At 32.2% G+C, this 25,814-nt stretch overlaps 1 protein-coding gene across 1 annotated transcript; it reads right to left on the bottom strand.

Annotated features, from left to right (window-relative positions):
- Nucleotides 1-7,955: 7,955 nt before the first annotated feature.
- LOC148309669 (WSCD family member AAEL009094) lies at nucleotides 7,956-18,675 on the bottom strand. Its single transcript, XM_088259704.1, has 7 exons — nucleotides 18,373-18,675; nucleotides 16,245-16,413; nucleotides 13,249-13,438; nucleotides 12,021-12,196; nucleotides 11,145-11,220; nucleotides 9,982-10,151; nucleotides 7,956-9,152 (listed from the first exon to the last, which is right to left on the bottom strand). The coding sequence occupies exons 2-7, from the start codon at nucleotides 16,383-16,385 to the stop codon at nucleotides 8,967-8,969; spliced, it is 939 nt and encodes a 312-aa protein (XP_088115830.1). The 5' UTR covers nucleotides 16,386-16,413; nucleotides 18,373-18,675; the 3' UTR covers nucleotides 7,956-8,966.
- Between the last annotated feature and the right edge of the window lie 7,139 nt (nucleotides 18,676-25,814).

Here is a 25,814-nt window from a genome sequence, read left to right as displayed (position 1 = left end):
TGTTTTATTTTGTATAAGAAAGTGTAAGTAGTGTAGTGGTTTGTGTGTTTGGCTAATTCTCAGTTTGATGAAACATTTGTCATTGAGGTTAGATTAATGTTTTTTTAAACATTTTTTATGATATTCCATTATATTTATTTGTACTAGAAAAGTCTGGTAGAGCAGTAAAATACCTTGAATCCTCTTAGATGTTTATTCTGGAAGAATTGGAAACAGTATTTAGTTGACTACGTGAAAAATCGCCTCCGTAGTGTAATGGTCAGCACGCTCGGCTACCGTTTTGGAGGTCCCGGGTTCGATTCCCAGGGGGGGTCAAATAAATATAAGTGATTTTTTCACTGTAATATTTATTCAATACCCTGGACTGGTACCTGAAGCGGAGGGCTGATCACCTTTCCTTCGTGTGTTAACGATCAAGATAACACTGTTTATATAACGCAGTGCCCTATGCACCATTGGGGTGCGGATAAGGGTTTAAATTGAAAGTGAAAAATAATAATAATATTAAAGTGCCATTTTTATTGAATATCGTCTCAAAGGCGATTCACATTTTTTCTTATTTACTATATCTTATGTGTACTATATACAAACTCTATTGTAATCTCAACACATTATCGTCAGGCGGTTTTTTCACCAACCCCGACCCCAAATATACTCAGACAGTCTGCCGCCCGACTTTCAGTATACTAATCACCAGTAACCGCAAACCCAATTCCGATCTGTACTATATTTTATAACGTCTCTCACTCCCTACCAAAAGTAAGCAAATAGAACGCTTATAAGCGTCTCTCACTCTCTACCAACAGTATGTATAAGACGTTTTTAAGCATTTCCCGCAAACAATGTGTTAACAATCAAGTTAGCATTGCAAAAATGCAATGCAATGCAAATCCTATGCACCATTGATGCAAATAAGGGTCAGAAGGAAAACTTAAACATAAATAAAACCAGAATGCATTTTTATACTGTTTAATTTTTTATTGATCCTGCACCAAATTAAATATTTTTCGTTGTTACCAAATGAATATATAGTGCTTTTTTTCTATTAATTATAAAGTACATACAAAGGCAGTAATGTGTAAAATTTTCTATTTCGTATAAACATTCTTCACAATTTTCCAACTATTGTTTTTCTGCAATTATAATTTTCTCCAATCAACTGCACTAGGATCTCTAAAATGCTTAATATTACGTTGATTATGAACAGTATCAAAGTTGGTTTACGTATCATGTATACATTAATTCTAAACAAAACAATTGATTCCATGAGGGTATATGCTATAAAATCAGAATTCTCCCATTGAAGGAGTGCCGATCTAAAATGTTAATAACAATAACAAAACGTAATTGTTAATAAAAATAAGTGCTTAAAGGAATAACCCGCAAAGCCTCTATTAGAGTCTTGTCTGCAGGTAGGATAGTAAGGGTAGGGAAGGTAAAATGTGAAAAATACATCACAAACACGCATACCATTTGAAAATTCATCTTTCTTGAATTTATTTTCCTTTAATTTTTAATTATAATTGGCAGGAATCTAACTCGCGACGCCAGTTTTGTAGTCAAGCGTCTACCCAACTAAGCCACGGCGCCTGTCTATGGAAATTTATTAACTCCTTTCTTAGTTATTTAGATGGTTTTAACACACATTTTTGTTATTTTAGAGTGAGGATTAAACATAGTATGTGAACTTTATTTTGGCATCTCGATTTTGGTGGACAATTCTAATTTTGTTTCTAAAACCCTCATATGTTAAACATAATAAGAAGACTCGTGAGAAAGACAGGGTAACCATTATATTTGGAACTTTTCAAATGTTCTTGTGCCGTATGGTTTAAAAAATAAATTGTATTTCTTTGTGCAATTAGATTATTTGCTGTTGTATTAATTTAGTACTTTTAAAAAAATTAATAAAGTTTTTTAATAGGGTTAAAAACACCCTTATTTCAGTGTACATCAACATTCTGATTTGAAATTCGTTTATTATTAGATCTTCCATATGAGTAGTCTACTTGCAAAAAGTAGACTACTCATATCAGTAGACTACTCCATGTTAAAAAATTAAGTTTTTTAGCCCATGGCCAATCTTTTTGAGAGATTTTAGAATGTGAACTGTCAATGGGCACAGCGAGTTTTGCAAGAGCATTGATTTTTCTATTCCATTTTATAACTAAATTTTCGAGTTTTGGAAGATTATGTTAAATATGGATTTTTTTAAATTTTCTACCACTTGGCGACATTATCTAAAAAACTTATTTTTTTAACATAATGTGGTTTGCAAGTAGACTACTCATATTATGTAGTTGTATTACAGCAAAAAAATCTGTTATAAAAAAATCCTCATGTAGAATGTGTATATTATTTAATTACTAAATGGAATGGCATACATTTGTGTATATTACATAGGAAAACGTTTTTATAGATTTTGATGTTTTCTGGTTTTTGTAATCCTTTGATTTATTTCAGAATACTAGCCATTAAAAAGTGTGAAATGTTTACCAGAAAACATCTGGAATTTGGTAATTTAATTTAATAATATTTCACAGTGTGTGTATTGTTCATTGCTTGAGTGATATTTATTTATTCTGCAGGACATTAAATGTTAAAATCGAATTATGGAAGACAAAGCTCTTTTTTATTATTTAAAAATATTCCATATAAATTGATGTTCTTTATATATTGACATTAAAGTTCTAAGTTAAATAAAAAAGATAGATATTAAGACAAATTTGGTATTAAAAAGTTCCTTATGTGGAATTTCCACTCTAGTTTATAGTCAGTTTTTGCCAAAATTAAAGACAACACTATCTTTCCCCGAGTCCATATCCATAATAAAATTACCTCAGTAACAAATAAATGTTTGATTGTCTAAATTATATTCCATTATTAGATTTTTTTAAATGAGAATAAATTATTATTCCTACGTTAAACAAGTTATAATTTTAATACACATTATATTAGTCTAAAACATTGTGATACTTATTTCCTATGTTTTTTTAAGATGACCAGTTTTCTTTGATTTGTGCTTCTTATACAAAACACCAATTCGTCAATGGGTTCTTCTTAAATTACAGCCGAGGGTACATAAGTTTATCTTAGTCAAATAAGTTATTTTATTAAAATTACGATACAATTTTGGGATTTTATTAAAAATGTTAACAACATAAATATGTTAATGTCTTACAATATTTGACATCTTTAATTTTTTAATTTTCCAAATTTTGAAGAAATATTTCTTTGGTCTAAACCGAGCAATGCAATTTTTTGTTGCAATTAATTTTTGTCACTGGCAGCACCAATGTAAATTATTATATGTCAACAGCTGTCAAAAAATTATATCTAATTATAATGCATAACCATGAATTTGGCTAGAACAGTCACTGAAGAGTGAAAAGCCATGAAAAGAAGAGGAAGAAGAATAACCATGAAATAAAGTGGTTGATAACACTGACATTATTATTTACACTTTATTCCATTAAATAACATCTCACTGACAGACACTTAACCTCAAATAACAAGTACGCACTGTGTTGCCAGTTGAAAAACAAAAACAGGAGTCCCATAAAAACAAATTACATACATATCCTGGTCAATATTTGGGGTTATTATTTTCAAAGAGAACTTATTCTAAATTATACTTAGATTGAAATAACTTAGGATTATTACAGGAAATTATTACAATAATATAAAATAATTCCATCTTTGAAATACCCGCCTACTGTGAGATTCTTTTCTCTATGAATAATTTGTTGTACATTAAATTGTTACCATTTTTAACAATTGATTTATTTGCAGTTGATATACATGTGTAAATATATTGATAAATAAAGAGACAGTAGCAATATTGAATATGGCGTGGATTATGACATTTCAACTGTTGGTCAGATATATTTTTGTTCACTTAAGAACCTTATCTATCTTGATTATTAGATATTACAAGCGACCAATAATAATAGTGAAACATTAGATATATTATTACATTTGGAAATATACAACATTCAATAAATAAATGGATTAAAAAATATAATATCAATTATAAAATAAATCACATTTATTACACAACACATCCTTTTTAGAAATTTAAAAAATCGCTGATGGAGACTCGTTTGTTAATTTTATTTTGTTTAAAACACTTATCCAGTGTTACAAGGCATTTTCTTACGTCGATTATTATATTTTTCTTATTTTACAACCATGAAAACAAAAAAAATACTCTATATAGTATATTAAATAAAACAATATTTATTTAATTTTCTAACAATCATCTTGGTGTTGTGGTACAGCAGCATCTGACTAGTAATATTATTAGAACAGTCTAAAAATGTTTGTAATGAGAAAACCTACTGCATTGACATTTAATAAAATGCAGTTAGCCAATGACAAAAAACCAGTAGAAAAGCTTATGTGACAAAATGTAAGTATCATACATCCTTATACATCTTTAATGTATGCATAGTACTGATAATTTGTAAACCATTTTTATTTATTTATTTCAATATAAATAATATTTTTAATTTAATGATTATTTTACTGTTATCCAAAAATCCAATGGGCTTTATTTTAATATTAAAAGCACACATTTTACAAGGTCTAATAATATCAAATTTCAAAATGAAATTGTTAAAATATGTCAGTAAAAAAATTCTCTTTATCAAAATCTTCATTTTACTAAACCATACAGTAATTCGCAAACAGTGTAAATATCAAATAAAAAGTAAAAGTATAATCTCATTGAATTGATTTTTGTTCATTTACAAACCAATGCACCACCAATGCCATCAAAATAATTTAGATTTTTCTTTCAATTTCTTTAAGTTTATCATAAAAAATTTTCACATTACGAATCTTTTATATGAGAAATCATTGGAGTTACTAGACTTTTGAAATATTTTTTGCATTGTTTTGTCATTACAGTTGTTCAAATTAATCAGCTTTTACTATACATTTGATATTAAATTGATTTAGCAGTTTAAGACAATCATATAAAATTCAATAACTCAAACATAGATATAACATCTTTAAAATAATCTAGCCCATTTTACTTCATAAAATATGTTTCAATGGGAATATTTAGTGCCATTTGATTATCACAAAATTAGAAATACTCTCTACCAATACAAATTAAATTAGTTTAGGTACAAAATTAATAATGAAGCACCATTAGTGTAACAATTAACAATCACAGAATTCATTTAATGTAGTTTAAAAGAAAAACAAATCGAAATAAAACAATTTATACCTATTGAAAATGAAAATTCATATTTTGAAAAAATATCACTGCAACAGGACCTCTAAATTTAACATAAGATTTTAAGGATGTAATATCGCTCACTCCTTTCAAGAACGTCATAAATCAAAAAACCTGATTGTTCAGGAGAACGTTTTTAAAGTTTAAAAATATAACACAATGTATTAATAAAAAATATCAAGCTACTTATTGAACTATTTACTGTGCAACAGATCTTTTTAGGTGAAACCTGAAGGTTTTTTCTCCATTTGAAAAATATTTAGTTTATTTAAAAAAATAATTATAAAATACCTTTTCTTCAAAATGCAAAAACAACATTTTCTGCCCTGTAGTGGGTAAATATTAAGTTAAAAATATGCCGCTTTTGCTGGGATATATCCCAGTATATATAGTACATTTTCTGGGCAATCCGAAAACATGCATAACTGAAAATTGACGATTTTTCATTTATGACGTTCTTGAAAGAAGTGAGCGATATGTGAAAGTACACAGATTCAGTTGTAAAAAATATTAATTTTATTCAAATGATATATCTGTATCAAATGCACTTAGTTTTGAACAATTTTTACGGCTTTTCTTTTGGTCTCTTCTAATATGAAGAATTGATGATTTTTTTAAAGAAAAAAGTCCTCAATAAACCGTTTTCTTTGTTCACAATCCATATACATACTTTTTTGTGTAAAGTCATATTTAAGCATAGTAAATTTAAGATATAAAATATTTAGCAACAGTGAATAATAAATAATAAAAAATACATTTAATATTTAAAATGGTCACATCAAACCAAATTGTGGGCAATGCAACGCTGACCAAAACATTTTCCACAAAAATAATACATAATATTGTACAATATCTCAGAAAGTCTTTATCGATTAAACTATTAAAATTAAAAGATTATTGTAAATGAAAACACTTGTTTTTGACCACTTATACTTGAGTTTATATCAGACCCAAAGATGGAAGCATCCGTAGCTTCCGAAACTAGTCATTAAAATAAATATAACTTAAGTGGCAAAAAACAATTGTTTTCATTTAAAATTTCATCATGTCTTAACACAAAGTTAATGCTGAAACAATAAATAAAATAAAATATTACTCACCGCTCTGTTAGCAGCCAATAAAATTATAAAAAATCTTCTTCTTTTGCTGTTTGATATATCCACATTACCCCCAAGAGGAATTGTATAATAATACCACCATATTTTAAGGAATTTATGGAGGAATCAATTACAAAATATATTGTTATAAAAGTACAGTTACGTGGGAAGACTGTATAGTATTATAATATTCACAATGGTTACATAGAAATATAGGTTTAAAAAAAACATCACGAAATATTCAAAATCACAAATGGTAGACACTGGAACATAGAGTAATTTAAGGCATTATTAATATTTATTTAAATTAAATTTAGTTACGCAAAGCTGCATTATGTTGTATTGACTGTGAGGAGTACACAGTGGTAGTACATCTTGACATTTTATTTATTTATTTGATATCACTTACATTAAACATTATGGATACTGTGGCAACCCACACATCGACTATGGCAACTCAAATCGAGTGAAATAGCGAGCTCCCTACACGAAGCCCGCAACGAACGGAAGCGAGCCCGTGACACTTCGTCGCCGCCCGTCCTCAGATCGACACGTACTTCAACTGTTCTCATATTAGAATCACGCGATTATTCTTAAGTATTTTCTTGATTGTAATTTGATAGAACTGAATAAATTTGTGTTAAAAGTAATCCGCTTTCATCTTGCTTCCCTTCTGATAAATTAAAGTGGTATTCAACTAGAAACCATAATTGGATGTATGGGTTGCCACAATGCATATATATTATATAAAAAAACATTAACTAAATATTAGTATCGTTTACCCTCTCCAATGGATTTTTACTAATATTTGAACATTAACAAAAGAATAGTTCAATGGTAAGTATTATGTATTAAATTTCGATCTAAATTTCCCTTTTCATGGTAGAACGAAATTATTTTTGTAAACATACACACACACACACACACACACACACAAACACACACACACACTTCACCATGCAACACCACTGTGATAAGGCCCTTGATGTTGACATTTCATAGTTTTGGTTAACTTTTCTGTCTGTTAACATCACATTACTTAAATGATAAAATCATACTTTTTCTTAGATTCAATGACAGAACCATATTATTTAAATAATTATGAACATTATAGAAAAATGCTTTGACTTTTAATTCAATTAACAATAACACTTGTTGGATAAATCAGGAAATAAAAACATCAATCACATTGTATAATAATATGAAATCAAGTAAAATAACCTTAGCTGATGATGAACTCAAAAAATCATGTTTTTTTAACTCTTGTTTGTTTTGTTTATAACATTGAATTTTATCTAGCCTCCTCCAGTCTGACGATGACGGTAATGATGAAACCTGGTCGACATTCAAATAAAGTGGAAAAGTTATTTGATTCACATTGTATTATACAAAATACAGTTCCACTAAGAAATGTCGGTAACAAAAAACTTAAATCTATTACATTGTTATCAAAATCCACATTGTTTTTTTTTGCATTCATTTAAGTTCCGCATATTTATTTTTTAAATACAAGTGTATGCACTTTTTTACATTACAAAAGTGCCATTATATTTAAATTCACCTTATAAATATTGGGATTTAAGATTATCAAAAACACATACATATTATACATATTTTTGTACATAGGTGAAAAATTATCGGAAGCGGTTAGTAACCGTGGCATTTTTCAGTCATTTTCAATAGGGAGGATGCTCTTTTGTACTGCATTTTTTTGTGAATACAAGTACTCACATACAACAAACTTTTTGTTATTGTTTTCATCACCAAGGTAATAAAAACAGGCCAAAAGTCTGGTGTTGTTTTTGTACCATGAAGGTAAATACACTTAATACATTCATACGTAACTCTACAAAAACACAGGGCCCAAGTGTATAAACACTTTTGAGTGACATCTGTGGACCGATGTACTAACTACTCATCGCAGGCATCATGGATTGTATAAAGTTATCACTTGATAATCCCTCTCTTTTAAGACGTTTAATATATATCTTCATTGCTTCGATAAGGGTCACAACCCTCAGTTATGAGGACTAAGTCGGAGAAGAAATATATATCTTCATAAATGTCCGCCAGGAGATAACTCCAGTGTTCGAGAGCAATTGAATAATTAAAAATTATATTGTTAGGCATATCTCACTCTGTGAGAAGGGAATAAAGAAAGGTGAACATTTACAGGGCTTTTTACCTGTCATTAAGTGATAAACTTTTGCAATATGTTACATTCACCATTCTATTCTTTGTTTATGCGAGTCATCTGCTGTGAAATAAATAGACCAGAAACTTTATTAATGTAGGTGAGATCTATCCAAACATTATCTTCTTTACATCATCATTTTTGTTGAAAATAAATTTGTTCTGAATCAAATGATACATAAAATAAACAATGATATATAACAATCTTCCGTTCCTTGGCTGTCGTGATATTATACTAATGATTCTTATTCTACCCTTGTCTAGTATTTCAAGTAATGCATATAAAAATGACAACGGTTACATTAATGAGGGACTAGAATAATTACACTAGAATGACTTAGATTTGTGCGGTTTTCTAAGGTCGAAATGAAAATTCTTATGATTAGTTTCTAGAACTAACTAGACTAGAGTTTGAGGAAGGAAGCATTGTGTTATCTGTCAGGAGTAGGAAGTTGAGGTCCTAGCTGCGGCTGTACTTTTCTAATTGCGTCGTATACCCTTTCCTGCTCAAACTTGAGAGCACGTTTCATGTTCGGAGTGAATGGATCAAAGCTCAACAATCTTCTTTTCCTGCGGTATATTCCTTCTTTTCTTTCTATTGCACACTGCAATAAACCCTGTAAAAAAGAATAAGAAAAAAATATCACAAAATACATTTTTCTCATCTAGAGATTATGAAAAAAATCGACCCCTATCTGCAAACAAATGGTGCATAGGGCCCTGAATCAGATTGATACAATGTGAACTTGATTATGTGAAGGGAAAGTGTCAGTCCTACACTGCAATGCCTTGGATAAACATAATAAGTACAATGAACAGTTAATCTCAAAATTTATTGCCATTAACTATTTATTTATTATATCAATATGTACTTGTTATATCAGGCCCCTAGCATCTCCGTTCATATGAGACGCCTCAGGTTTAAATTGGCTAGATACGTACAGAGAATGCCGAACACACATGTCCCTAAAAGAATTATGACTGGACACCCAGGTGGCAAGATAAAAGTAGGAAGACGCAGTCTGAACCAAAATGAATTCAGGAAAGATTCATTTTCAATTGGTCTGGGTGTTTGTGATGTATATTTCCCATTAACCTTCCCTATCTTTGCTCTCCTACCTGCAGGCTTTGCGGATTTTTCATTTTTTTTTTAAGTATTAAAAAAATCTTTCTGTTCGAAAATTTCCCCATTTACTGCTATTTTACATCTACATTAATTTGAATGTTAATAAATTAATAACGATTATTTTTGCGATTAACAATGTTCTTTTAACTCTGACCATTTTTGTAAGAAAGAAAGGAATCCGAAGGCGAAAGAAAGGAGAAAAGGAGAAAGAGCAGTCATAACATACGAGTGGAAATTTCTGGGTTCCTAAGGAGCACTTACAATAAAAAACGCTTGGCATACAGGAGTAAAATTAAGGTTTTTATTGTATTAAACCTTACCTCTTCCATTCGGACGTCTAAAAAATTCAGAAGTCCTTTCAGAGTAACTTCCAGATTAGTTACCAAGTCATCATAAAACACAACGTGAATGGGCCCGGTGAAATTAAACAACCAATCCAAGTTAGTTTGTCTCCACGCAAGTAACTTCTCAGCTACAAACCGCTGCCAGTCTGCAATCAAAGAGAAAGTTTAATAAAATAATTTATGATTGAACGTACAATAATGTAAAGATTTTATTTGTTGCATTGACATTAACTCACTATAATACTAAATTATTATTTATATGAATCAATTCAATTCAATTCAATTTATTTATTTTCAATTAACATGTACATTATATTAAAATCGAAAATATGCAAAAACTATTGCTAAAGGTGTAGAAGAATCCCGCTTCGGAAAACTCCTTCAGACACATGAAACAGATGAATATCGAATGAGATATTGTTCAACATAGCGGCAGCTCTTCCTACAGGCATAACCATTGGCAGGTTGGTCCTGTGTATAGGAATGTGAAACAATCTATGCCGACGCTGTCTTAGGTAACAATCGGGAACATACAGACCAATGTTCCAGATAATTTCAGGATTATCGATCATACCGATCATACCGCAACAATCGATAAAAATGCGTAATCAAATACACATTCCTTCTAGTCTCTAAACTATTGTAGCCAAGCATACCCTGGAGAAACTCAGTTTTCTACTGAGTCATGATATTCTACTGAATTGATTGATTTTTGAGACAGCTTATTACCCTTGCAAGGCCATTATTTAATTGTGTAAAATAAAAACAGTTACATATATTCATATATGAAATTTATCAAAAGCAGGAAAGGCCAATAAAGATCAACCTTTCCTGTTTTTATGGCTCTTTGGCCATAAGCTTTTAAAAGTTTATTCTGTATCCCAGGCATTTTGAATATACTCGTGTATGTTCAGAAAACATTTTTTCTAAAGAATGCAGTCACTGCCTAATAAAAGAATCTAACTTTACTGAACGCTTTGAACAGATTTTGTACTTAAATTTGAATAGCAATTTGAGAATGCCTTTGCAAGCCAACGAGCTGTCAAAAAATTCATTGAAAATAGGAATTATATCATTCCAACATGACATTAAGCAAATTTATATTGAAAACAGTTTTTATAAATAATTTTACAGCTTACATTTTCCTTTCGCTCTTCGGTATCTGTCAGGAGAAGCAAAACCAATATGACCACCGCTCTGACGGTTAAATTCAGCCTATAATAAAATGAAAGTTAATTAAATACCACAATACAGCTTGTTACCCATACAGTAAGTTTTGGTAAGTTATTCAGTTTTTGACTGTTTTTAATATTAATTTAATTTCTTATACTTAAAACTATGATAATAATTTAAAGATGTCACAACTTATTATATTATTTCTTATATCTGACACTGGATTATTCGCCTTATGCATGAGAGGTAAATTTTAAAAGTCTCTTAACTTAATTTGAAACATGCATCATTCTTTAAGCCAGCTAAATGCCAGGTCGTAAGCCCTGGGATGGTCAGACTTCTATCTGCATTCATAATTATATTGATAATGTATTATTTATTCATAAATGATACATTATCAATAGATTTGACATTTAATTTGTAGAGCTCCATTTCAAGTTGAGACACCTTTAATTCATCTGTAGGGTGAATAATCCAGTTTCCGATCAAATAAATAATGTAATATTCTTCTTCTTTCTTCTTCTTTTTCTAGATCCTAAAGATCTGTGCCTCCACTTAGCTCTTGGGATGTTGACTCCCAGCTCTCTTTTCACCTTTTTGGAGGTCTGCCTGTGGGTCTGCGTCCTTCAGGGATTCCTTGAAGGGGGATACGTGGAAGTCTGTCATCTGACATTCTGTTTACATGATCATTCCAGTATCGCCTTCGTTGTCGTCCCACCTCACATAGTAATATGGTATTATCATAATCAATATAATATTGATTATGATAATACCATATTACTCAATTGGATATGTAGTAAAATTACCCATTGTTGATGAAAAGTAAGCAAAATTTCCATTACCTGAATAGACTTTTCTGGGTTTCTCACAAGGAGTACCGCTCTCTTGAACGGGTTCCTAGCCATGGGTCCCCACTCGTGGGTTTTGACGACAAGCACTGAACCGTTAGTGACAAACTCAGCCGGAAAACCATTCTTCAGCAGACCAAAGTCTTTGTAAACCGAACCAGTATGCAGGCCTGAAAATGTACAGTGTGAAAAATGTGTTCCACAAAATAATTAATTATGAGGAACATACGGGTAAACTTCTGACTAATTCAGGAGCGTACCCTTGTACAAGCACTCCCCGTTTCAATTTGAAGAAATTATTCATAAAGGATGATAGTAGAGTGAACACTATTGAAATGCATTCCTTAAGACAAGTGTATGGATAATCGATGTATGACAGAATTAAAAATTAAGATATTATAAAACAATGTAAGACTGAACTAGGAATAATTGAAAGGATTAAGAAGAGTTCTTTAAGATGGTATGGACATGTGGAGCAAATGAATAACAAGTAAACAACCAAGAAAATATATTTAACAAATGTGAATAGGAGAACAGAACAAGGATGGTCAAAAAAGACTTGGCATGACCAGATTAATCAGAACTTAAAATATGGTAATGTCAAATGTAAACAAGTCAAAAAGGCAGAGATGTGTGACTAGATGTAAGGATGTGAAGAGAGCTAGAAGAGTATGTCAAGACAGACGAGTGTGGTGTTCCATCCTCTCTGCCCACTCCTGCAGAAAGCTGCGTGATGGTAGTTGTAGTAGTAGTTTTACACACAAAGTATTATTTATAATTTTTTTTAAACTTCATGTACATAAAATAAATAAGTTAGAAAATAACAACCAAAAACAGACTAGTGATATTGGTCAAAACGTTTAATGCCATATATAGCTGTTTGCAATCGGCTGGTAGATAGTACTTGAATATAATAAAAAAAACATAAATTACAAGTTGATGATAGTAAAGAAGGCAATGGAAAAAGGGAGTTTAGGTTTGATGCCATATATAGCTGTTTGCAATCAGAGGGTAGATAGTACTTAAAAAAAAACATAAATTACAACCTAATGATAATAAGGAAGGCAAAGGAAAAGTGAGTTTAGGGAAGGAGATAGAGGGAAAACTAAGGGAAGAGGTTTGATGGACAGATAAGATTGTAATGATAGATAGTAGAGTTGCCATCTCTAATAACTTTAGATTGGCATTGAAATCCTTTTTTTCACGCTTTGTCTTCTCATACCTGCCGCTTGCTGCAGAAGATATCTAACCCAAGTGTTGCCGCTGCCGGGGAAGGAAGCTAGGGCCGTTGGAGGTCGCGGTGGGTACACGTAGGACAGGTCAGCGCACCAACGCGGGCGACCTCGTTTACTTCGACCTGCTGAGGAACTTCCCAGTCTCAATCCTACTCCAACTCCTCCGACTCCAGATGCCTAAAATGACAACAATCAATTGAGAATATAAATACTAATATCCCATTCAAAGACGCAACATATCGTAGTCGTACAGGAGAAAGTGACCATCTAACAAAAGGTAAAATGTTCAGGAGGACCATTTAAGTCACTTTTGCTTGGCAGGAAAATAAACATCAATGCAGTTAGTCATTTTTATCAACTCAATATATTATACTTCTAAGTTTGAATCCTTTGAGATTTTTTTCAGGGTAATATTAAGCTAGTAAGATATCAAATAGTCAATGATCACGTTTTTGTAAAAAAATCCACTTGGTCACTTTCTCCTGTGTGACTACGATATCTCCAATAATATATATATTTTCAAATGTATAACATGTCACTAAAATAAAATAATTTTAAAAAGTCCCCCTCAAATCACAAGAGCTCTGAATCTTTTTAGAGAGGCTCAGCGCAACTAAAATTATAAAATTGTATTAAGTAGAACTTATTAGACTATTTTATAAGTAGTAATATATTTAAGAATAAAAAATGAAAATGAACCTTTATTTTTTTAAAGGAATAACTCGCAAAGCCTTTATTTTAGAGGCTTGTCTGCAGGTGGGATAGTGAGGATAGGGAAGGTAAATGTGAAATATACATCACAAACACCCAGACCGATTGAAAATAAACATATTATATCTTGAATTCCCTTTATGTATATATATATATATACACCGCAGGACAAAAAAATTTACGAGTTTACTTGCTACCGCACGCCTTGACTTTACTGAACTCTTTTTCTAAGAAATCCTTTATCGATACCTCTTTCTTTTGTTCAATAAATTAAAGACACTTTGTGTCACCTTTCTACAATATTTACATTTTAAAATGTCTCAACAATTTTGTTTTACCCGCGTTTGAGGGAACATAACACAACAATCATGGAAAGTGCAAAGCAAATGTCGATAGCGATAAAATCCAAAATAATCACACTGTCGCAACAAAACATATCTAATTGTAAAATATCTCGTCGAGTTGGGTATTCAGAAGGTGCAGTGAGGTTTTTATTTAAAAAATTCCAACAAACTGAATCCATAGAACGGAAAAAAGGAAGCGGATGGGGGCGCGCGACATCTGCCCGAGATGATCGCTTAATAAAAAAAATTGTTATGCGCGATCGATTTTTAACGGCACTTAAAATACACGCAGAGGTGCAATCTACTAGCTAATCAACATTTTCAGTAAAAACAGTGTTCAGGCGGCAGTTGAAGCATGGTTTCCAAGCACGAAGCCCCGCAAAGAAACCATTACTGACGAACAAAATGCAGAAGGCTAGACTGGATTGGGCGAAGGAGCACCAGAATTGGACCTTGGAGGATTGGCAAAATGTTATTTTCTCCGATGAATCAAAATTCAACCTTTTTGGTCCAGACGGCATAAAGATAGTTCGACGAAAACTTGGGGAAAAATACCATCCGTCGTGCGTCCCTCGAACCGTTAAACATTCACCCTACGTCATGATTTGGGGGTGCATTACAGCGTACGGTTTGGGACCTCTAAATTTTATACAGGGTACGATGAATGCCATCCAGTACAAAAAAGTGTTGAAAAACCATCTTATTCCAACAATCGAGGACATTACGCAGTATACCGCGGACCCGATTTTTCAGGACGATTCTGCGCCGTGCCATAGAGCCCGCACTGTGAGTACAAATATTTATTTTTTAATGCACTTTGTAGACCACTTGATAAATAATTTATTGTTTTTCTTACAGATCATTGAATACAAGGATAAAATTGGCTTAAAATCGTTGACGTGGCCCGGGAAAAGTCCTGATTTGAACCCGATAGAAAATTTATGGGCGATTATGAAAAAAAAAGTTGGGAAAAAAAAATAAAAAAACATTGAGGAATTAAAAAAAACTTGATTCAAGTTTAGGAAGAAGAAATAACATCAGAAATTTAAGATTCGCTTTACGCTTCGTTAAATAATAGAATTTTACATGTTATAAAAAATAAAGGTGAATTCACTAAGTATTAAATATTTTTAAATGTTATAAATATGTTTAAATGTAAAATACCTTAATTTAAAATAAAGCGATTAGAACCTTCTTCTTAAATATGAATAAAAAAATTACATGTCTTTTATTACTCCATCACAAACACTCGACCATAAATGAACCGTTATGGGTCTCTAAGGTTCGGATAATCTGATACCTGGTATATAATGGCAATTTCTAAGTACAATTCATGAGTAAGATCTTTCATTTTAACCTTGAAGTAACGAGTAGTCATCACATATGTTAAACAATACAAAAAAAACTAATTAAATATCAAGAATAATTTATTATGTGTCAATTTTAGTTTTTTTGAGGACTCGTAAATTTTTTTGTCCAGGGGTGTATATATATATATATATATATATATATATATACATATATATATATATATATATATATTTGTATGTTTATATTTATATATATATATATATATATATATATATATATATATATATATATATATATATATATATATATATATATATATATATATATATATATATATATATATATATATATATATATATATATATATATATGCATAGGGCACTGCATCATATAAACGCAATGTTATATTGATCATTAACACATGAAGGAAAGGTGATCAGCCCTCCGCTTCAGGTACCAGTCTAGGGTAGTGTTGAATAAATATCAGAGTGAAAAAATCACTTATATTTATTTGAGTCCCCTGGGAATGAGCGAACCCGGGACCTCCAGGACGGTAGCCGAGCGTGCTGACCATTACACTACGGAGGCGAATATATTGTATTAGTCCACTTTTATACCTTGTTAATGTTATTACTGCCAGAGGAATTGGAGTCATGTAAGGCGACCGAGGAGAGTAGAACGGCGGCTCCGAGGTACAGGGCAAACAGGATGGCAAGAGCTGCCAAACGACAGCGCGATACTCCCATTCTGCCATACATTGGCTGTGCCTACCCAGACAGCAACATCCTGTAAGCAAACGGCATTTTAAATCAAGACTAACCCAACCTAACAAGATAATAAATCACATCAATCAACCAAAACCTGCCATTCATTGGCAGTGCCTACCCAAACAGCAACATCCTGTAAGCAAACGGCATTTTTAAGCAAAACTAATCCAACTCAACCTAACCTTACAAAACAAAAAAATCACATCAATCATCCAAAACCTTATAAGATTTTATATTGGATAGTCTAACCTAACCAAACTGTAAATTTTATTAATTGATCAAGAATTTAAAAAGGTTTTATACGGGCATCCTGAAATGGCTTACCCAAGCTAATAAAACAATATAGCCATACATTGGCAGTGCCTACCCAGACAGAAATATCCTGTAAGTAAACGGCATTTTTAAGCAAGACTAACCCAACCCAACCTAACCTAACAAAACAATAAATCATATCAATCAATCAAAACCTCACTAAGACCTTATATTGGATAATCTGACCTAACCTAACCAAATAGTAAATTTTATCAATTGATCAAGAATTCAAAAAGGTTTTAATACGGGCATCCTGAAATGGCTAACCTAAGCTAACAATACAATAATTTAGATGACCGTAAGATAACAATACAAGCCCAATAACTAGCATTGTTTTTTTGTTTGTTAAAAATAGTATAAAATATACCATAAAATTTGAAGGAGTTGAGCTAATGGTAGCTGAACATTTTCTTACCTAATCTAACAAAACAATTATTTGAAAGATTATATAAGCAACAAATAGCATTGTGTTTTTTTTTATTTGTTAAAAATAACATAAATTAAACCATGAAAATATCATTACAATTTTTTTATGTTATTTTCATTACTAAATTTATAAAAAAGTTATGATTTATCATTTTTAATTAAAATTTAGTGAAATGTATTATGCCGATTTATTAAATAAGGTATCAAATTGTGGTAGAGTAGTTTCGAACTCAGAAACTCTGATTAAGAGAACGCGACAATAACCACGGAACCACAACAGTATGCAATGTGCTTATATAATGTATCAAAATTCATTTTATATTTCAATTTGAAATTTTCAAAATGCCTAACGATTAAATCCATATATGTCTTCATATTCCGAGTATTACGACAAATATTATGTTCTTTTAACATAATACATAATAAGAAATCTGGTCCAACAGCTCAGGGATGAAATACGCAAAGGAACTGATCACGGGGTACTCGCGGAAATTCACCACAGAAGCTCTAAAGCTTAGCAAAAAACCAATAAGGATCCTAACCAGGACCTTGACAGGACACTGCAGGCTGAGGAAACACATGACAAAAATTGGACTACATAACTCCCCAGTATGCAGATTTTGTATGGAGGATAACGAAACACCAATCCACGTTTTTTATAATTGTGACACACTCGCTCGCAAACGAAGTCACATCCTTGGAGGACCACTACTGGACTACGAGAAGGTGAAGCTCTTACCACCAAGACAGGTCGTGAGCTACATGGCTCATGTAGGTCTTGAGAGTGAGCTGTGATACAGAGGGAGGTCACAATAGACCTAATATGGTCGCAGTGACATAAGGGATGCAAGATCCCTCGACCTCACAACAACAACAAAATAATAATTATACATAATTAAGGAAGACAGTAAGTCAAACATATCTGCAAATTTCAAAATAAAAATGTTTAATTTGAATTTAAATCGGGTACCTTATGCATTTTCTGTCTACACTGAACATTGATGTGGGTGTCGCCCACACATAATTTAACGTTTCGCAAAAGCATCTTTAAATGCATTTTAATTATTTTTACGTGCGTAAATTACACTGACATATTTAATAATGAACCAGGTCAATTACGCACATAAAAAAGTTTGTCAAATATGCTAATATTTGTGTTTGTATCGTTCGTATAAGTTGAACCAACTGGACGGTAGTCAACTGTTAGTTTGACGTGTTTTGATAGGGAAATAAAGCTTACCAGAGTATACAATTTCGCTATTAAACAAACAGATTTCCCGTTCCTGTCATATCGATACAAACTATTGCACAGTCTGTTATGCATTTGGCTCTAGCTTAGCCAAAACATCTGACGATTTTCGCAAATATCTTGAATGAAATTCCGCGAGAAAACCGCGCATTTTTACTATTCTATACAATTGTTATACTAGATCGTTGATCACATGTTGAAAAATCAGGTTATTTTGTGAATTTTCGTTATTTTTCAGGCCGATGATTGGACGTCGCGACGCGCGGCGTCGGCGTCGCTCCCATTACTGAAACTGACAATGAGCTTTTATTACGCAAGCGCGGGGCGGCGTTTCTAGAGGGAGTGGGGAACCTTTTAATAAATATATCAATTATAAAATTTTAAATTAAACTTTTTGTTTTTGTTTTTAGTTAAAAATCAATATTTTTACTTATTTATTTTATTTTGAAACATATTACATATATACATAAGAGGAACGTATGGAATATTCCCGATGAGTAATTTCCATGACGCATTTTAGGATTAACACATTTAAGTTAAGGATAACAAGAAATAAAATTAAAATTAAACCAAAGTAAATATGATACGAAAAAAACAAAAGCAAGGAGTGGACTACAGTTAGAATGTGTAACTAATAACTAACACAAATTCTTTCCACAGAGTATTTTTTTCAGTTCATATATTTTAGATGCCTGACTGGGTTATATTTTATACATATCAGGCAGCTAGCTACTTTAAGTATAGGCAATATATTGCAAGGACCTTACTCCAAACTTAGTTTTAAAAAAATTTACTTTTTTACATCTTTTTTCATTGGTTTTTTATTACTATTTTTTTTTTATCTATTTTAACACAAAAAGACAGAAAAAATACGTAATGAACTATATTAACTATCGATTAACCCTTTCATTTATTATGCCTTTGGTCCATATTTTTGTATGCCCTCTTACTATTTTTTTTTTTTCAATGTCTTTTTGCGTTTTTGATCTTGTGGTTCTGTGAATGTTTTTCATTGTGTACGATGAGTAGGAAGAAGAAGAAGAGGAGAGTACACAACATAAAACCGACAGTATTCTGAGAACAATGCCGGTAGTATTGTTAATAGTAGTCATATTATTCTCAGAAATATATGAATTTGAATATTGATATTATTTTTTGCGATTAATTTTTAATGAAATAAAAGGTTTCTATTTTCCGGGATAGATAAATATAATATTATGCAGAGGTACCTACCTACGAAATATTTTTTCGGTGCACGATATATCGCTAACACGAAAACGAGCGTGTTATATCGAACACTATTCGTATAAATCATATTTAATAGGTTTCACAACTTCGCAACTTTCCCTCGAACAAATCATTCGGACTTTGTTTTCAGTCAATTTATAAATAAAACGATCCAAATGCGCCTCCCGACGTATTATTAATTCTAGTTTTCGTATTGGTGGCAGTGAGTAATGGGTAAATATAACACTATTTGGCGGAAACACGCTTTTTTATAATGGATATCTAGACGTTCCATGAAACTAGAAAAATGGAGTCTACTGATGTGAAAAATTACTTGTTTTAAACTGTTTTCTTTCTTTTTTATAAGTGAAAACGAAATAGAAATATGTACTTGTAACTTGACGATTTGGAAGCAAACCACACGTCCTTTTTAAACTTATCAACAAACGCTTAAAACATCGAAAAATGTAAATAAAATTAAAATAAAACTGAAAACGTTTAGGATTTTTATATATTTTTTATTATTAATAATAATAAAACCCTTATCCGCACCCCAATGGTGCATAGGACACTGTGTCATATTAACGCAGTGTTATCTTGATCGTTTACACATTAAGGAAAGGTGATGAGCCCTCCGCTTCAGGTACCAGTCCAGAGTAATATTGAATAAATATGACAGTGAAAAAAATCACTACTATTTATTTTACCTCCCTTAGGAATCGAACCCGGGACCCCGAACATGCTGACCATTACACTACGGAGGTGGACATTTTTTTATTAATGGTCATTTAAAATGCTAAGTTGTATCTTTCATCAAATTTACTGGTATTTTGATAATTGGTCGTATATAAACAGTGTTATCTTGATCGTTTAATATTTTAAAGAATGACGATCAGCCCTGCGTACAAATAACAGAATTGTCAAAAAAATATAAGTGATTTTTCACTCTAATATGTATTTTATATTATCGTGGATAGTGATAATATAAAATAAATATTGTCGTGAAAAATCACTTTTTTTTGACCATCCTGTTTTTTTATTATTTTAACTTACTGTTTATTTCATGTTATCCTGGATGATATAAAATAAATATTGTAGTGAAAACTTAGTTTTTTTGATATATTATATTTTTTTGTATTTTAACCTAATATTTATTTAATATTATCCTGGACTCTAATCCAAGATAATATAAAATAAAATTATAAGTGAAAAATCACTTATAATCTTTAGACTACCCTGTATTTTGTTATTTTAACCTTATGTTTATTTGGTTATTTATTTGGTTTTTGTGGTCGCTAATAGAAGCAAAAGAAGACCGAGGAAAACTTTGCATGTTCAAGCATTTCAAATGCTTAAACGTGGTCAAGTCAGGAGTCGGAATAATTAGCTAGTATGTATGAAAAGATGCATGCATGTGAATGAGACGGCCTGAAAATACAGAATTGGTGTAACATTCTCTTCTCTCTGCCTACCTCTTCGGAGAAGTGGCGTGATGGTTAGTTAGTTAGTAAATTAAACAGAAGTTCATAAAATGTAATTTCTATAGTAAGGAAAAGAATGATTTACACTTTTGATAAAATAAATAAAAAAAACTGGGTTGAAAATCATGTTTTCAGGCGTATCCTAGTATGTAAAATAATTCGGTTGGGATCTTGCATACATTTTAATAAAAGCGTCTCTGCTAAATATAAGCTTTCTTAAATCAACCATAGATCCTGCCGCGCACTCAAATATGAAGCGACGTGAGAATAATATGATATACGTATTAATTCAAAAATTTTGAGTAGTGTGCTTGTCAATCATGGGTAGAATGGTGAATGTTACACGTGTATAAAGTGATAATTTAAACCAGCCTATGACAGGTTGTAAGCCCTGTTAAACCTAGACTTCCATATTACTCTTCATTTCTGTTGCGATGTCAATATGTAAAAATAAAAATGATTTTTAAAAATGTCACTTTATTCTGAGTACAGAATAAAACCACAAGAGGACATAGAGAACCATAGTAATAATAATAATCGTTAGCTAGTTTTATTGCAGATCCCATTGGATAATAAACCATAAAATACTTTTATGGTGTATGGATAACGCATTAGATTAATTCGGATTATAATTAGTAATCAATGAATATGCACGTACGTAATCACGCATTGACCAATCGTCACCTTCGGGTAGGTATTTTTTTTATCCTGTGGACCAGGGCTGTCCAAACAAATAAGATCGTGGGCCAATCCATGTTACCTAACACCAGTGGTCGGCTGTCCAAACTGATAACACAGTAAGGGACATTTTTTTTTGTAGTACGTTTTTTTGCACTTTTGGACTAAGTAGATTCTACTTAGTCCAAAAATGCAAAAAAAACGTACCGTAAAGTGGGTATACTTTGCACCATGGGTGATACTTTGCACCACCTTCTGTAAAGAAATTGTAGAGCTGGTCTCATCTCTGATACATGTCATTTTTCATTCTACTTTCTATTGTTTCTGATAGATGGCACTTCAATCTACTTTTTAGTTTACTGAAGTAACAGTCGGTCGCTATTGCTTCAATGCGTTTTTCCTGTCCGAACGTAAAGAAAGTTTTCTGTCTGAAAATTGTGTCCGAAAAAATCCAGTGGAATCAGTATACTGAAACTAGTTACAACAAGTGAGTGGTCTCTAAATCGTAGGTAGATAGGCCCTGCTTTTCTCAAATGCTGTATTTTTTAGTTACGTTGTCAAGTTTATGTAAAAATAATATTTTTTTAAGAACTGACTTGTATTGACCACATTTGGGGTAACATTGCACCAAGTGCAAAGTATCCACAAAAGGCCATAGTTAATTAATTTGATGAAAAGTCTTAAAACGGCTAATACAACTTGACATGTTTGCTAAATATCTATTGGTTTTGTGTACTTACTTAATTCCTGATGGTATATTTTTTTCAAAAATGTCAAGAACACACAAACAGCGGCCTTATGCCAGACGATACTGCAATTTTACACCGAAGAGAGTGGAGCAGTGTTTGGAGGCCATTCGAAAAGGTACAATCAGTCAAAGAAAGGCTGAAGAAATTTTCAAAATCCCTAGAAGGACGATTAACTATAAGCTCAAAGGTCAGCACACAAAACCTGTGGGAAAACCTCCGATATGTGACAAGGGCGAAGAGCAATCCTTCGTAAACTACATAGTAGACATGAGTGAGTACGGTTTCCCAATGAGTGTTTTTAACATTCGCTACATTCTAATAGCCTATTTGGATAAATTTGGCAGAAGAGTACCAATATTAAAGAACAACGTACCAGGCTCTGAATGGATAAGATCATTTTTGCAAAGACATAAAACCTTGACTGTTGCTAAAACTAGTCAGTTGCTTAATCGGTTGCCATTAAAAGCATATGACGATGACGTGCGCCAGAGTTTTCAACAGTTTTTGGAAGAAAACAAATTCAACCCAAAGAATTCAGTCTTAAAACGCAGGAAAACGATACCGATAGAACCAGGTAAGAGCATTGCTCACAATCCAAATGTCGAAATGAACGTTGACGAGACACAAATGCTACCTGAACCAACTACATCAATGATCCCACCTTCCGCATCGAAACTTCCAGCATATCTAGCATTAACTGATTATAGTTCACACGGAAGCTTTGAGGAAGAGGGAGAAGAACAAAAACGATGACTGAAACCAGTTATCGTATTTGTTCTTCCGTTTCATTAGGACCAGTAAAAAAGAAGGTGGGAAAATATGTCATATTTCATTATGAAGGAGAAAAATTTCCGGGACAGATTTTGGAAATAAAGATAGACAGAGCTGTTAAATCCATGCAGGAGAGTCTCAAATCGTGGAAATGGCCGATGAAGGATGACTTTCTTCAATATTCTTAGAAGGATGTAGCGGGTTCCATAAAAGAACCGAAAATGCAATCCAAAAGAGGTTTCTTTACCGTCCCGGAACTTGACCATATTTAGACCTAATTTAATTTTAATTCCTATTATCTATATAGTACGATATGTTTTAAAGTCCACCTTTTATTTTATATAATTTTAAACCTTCAGTATTGAAAAAAAAAACATTTTTGTTAGATTTTTCAATATTTAAAAAAAAAATTCTATCAAGTGTCTTATTTTTCCATAATTATACAATATTATAATCTGTATTTAGTGAACTGTGAGCCAAAACCCTTCATAAGGTGCAACAAAACTTGTAGGATAGCCTTTACTTTGCATAAATTTGGATTCTAGTACGAAAAGTGTAGAGAAAATATCATGGTGCAAAGTTGTACTTTACCCCGGGATACTTTGCACCAAAATATAAATATAAAAAAAAAATACAGGCAAAATAGATAAAATTTTTAAAATGTATCAGACATGTTACAGGTATATGTGTTATTACATTGCAATAGTTGAAACCTCAGAAAAAGTAAAAAACCTGATCTGAATAGACAATTTTTTGAAAAAATGCAGTATTTTGGTGCAATGTATACCCACTTTACGGTACTCCAAAAAAAATGTCCCTTACTGTGTTTTAAGTTTGGACAGCCGTGGTGGGATACAACCGGTTCGCTAGAACCAGTGCCTAATTTTTTTAGAGTTCACCGAACCGGTCCTTAACCCTTTGTTGTCACACAATATTCCAATTGAGATCATGTATCGAAGCACGCTCGACTTACTTGGTCCGCGACGTTGTAAAAATATTTGAACCTCACGAAGAGAAAAAAATATTGGATATTAGTTATTGCACTTAGTAAAAAGAATCTCACCAATAGATGTCTCTAGTGAAGTTCTAGTGATTCAAGAACAAGGTTTCTAAATTGGTTCATATATACAGAACTTGCAAGAATTTGAGTAGTGTGGTTGTCAATAATGGGTAGAATTGGTGAATGTTACACGTGTGTAAAGTGATCACTTAAACCAGCCTATGACGGTCGTCAGCCCCGTAAATGCCCAGACTTCCATATTCTTCTTCATCTTTGATGAGATGTCAAAAAATAATGGTAAAAAGAATATCGTGAAAGATATAGGCTTCAGCATTTGGAGCATTCTCAGTTGTTATGTGAATGTTCTGTTTATGTGCAGAATGAAAAACAAATAAATGAATAAATGTAAAAACTGTTTTTTTATAGTGCGGGGGGGGGGTAGGGGTAGTACCTGAAGGGCGAACCGGTTCTTAAAAATTTAGCGAGTGTTTTTGCCTAGAATTTTCACTCATGAATTACATGAAATTATAGTAACTTTAAACATAAAGAGTAAATCCACTCACAAGTAGGTATAGGCTATGAAACTTATAAAGTTGAAGCCTGAGTAGGAACATGATAAACGGTGTTGCATAAGCCGTAGCTAGATTTCAGAGTCACTTGGACGTTAGGATTCAAAAAAAAAAAATTCTTGAAAATTTTGTATACCATCACTGCCTAACACATTGTTGTTGGGTGGTTTTTTTTTTCATCAGCCCCATTTCTAATTACCATAATAATTAAACCATATCCGCTCCCTAGGTGGAGCATATGAGTCCACAAACTGTCTCCAGGCTTTTCTGTCGGCTGCCAGCTCCCTTGCATCCTCCTAAGTCAGATCCACGCCAAGTCAGAACTGCCGACGAATTGTCAGCAGTGGTCATCCTGGGCGGTGCGAGCCTTGTAAAAGAGGCAAGCTTGATGGCGGCTCTCAGGAGGCATGCGGAGTACATGGCCAAGCCAACTGAATCGCCTTTTCTTGACGACAGTTGTGACCAAGATTTGCTGCGTCCTACGCCTTATCTCTTCATTCCTCACAAAGTCGAACCGCCGCACGCCTAAAATTCTCCGCAGACACCTATTCTCAAAGCTTAGTACACGGCTGCTCTGGGCCCTTGTAAGGTGCCATGTTTCACAGCCGTATAAGAGAACAGGAGCAATGCAGGAATTGTATAGACGGCATTTGGTATTCACCGAGTATAAATCTAATTACTATACTAAAGGGTCGTATACTAATCAAAAGTAACCGCAAACCCAATTCCGATCTGTACAATGTTTTAATGTATGTTTCAATATGTAAAACCGTATTTAAACATGCATAAGTACTATTATGGGAAAATACATTTCACATAACGAACTTGCTCCTGGAACGAATTAAGTACGTTATACATCACTGTATTCTTTCTCCGTGGGTTACAATCTTTGTGATGATTGCTTTGTTTCTTTTATGGTCAGTCTTCACCCGTCTCTTATGATGCATATAATTTCAAT

Source organism: Brachycentrus maculatus, unplaced genomic scaffold (assembly GCF_059751285.1).
Source record: "Brachycentrus maculatus isolate JH-2025_06_01 unplaced genomic scaffold, ASM5975128v1 h1tg000119l, whole genome shotgun sequence".
Taxonomy (NCBI): Eukaryota; Metazoa; Arthropoda; class Insecta; order Trichoptera; family Brachycentridae; genus Brachycentrus; species Brachycentrus maculatus.
The sequence above is the reverse complement of the archived record's forward strand: the minus strand, read 5'-3'. Positions and strand labels throughout refer to the sequence as shown.

Bases quoted from the DNA above. Each gene is read 5' to 3' on its own strand.
- LOC148309669 (XM_088259704.1), bottom strand. From the start codon at position 16,385: ATGTATGGCAGAATGGGAGTATCGCGCTGTCGTTTGGCAGCTCTTGCC. The intron at 11,221-12,020 runs GTAATGGAAATT...ATTTTATTATAG, and splicing joins ACCCAGAAAAGTCTATTCAG to GCTGAATTTAACCGTCAGAG. The intron at 10,152-11,144 runs GTAAGCTGTAAA...CTTTGATTGCAG, and splicing joins CCGAAGAGCGAAAGGAAAAT to ACTGGCAGCGGTTTGTAGCT.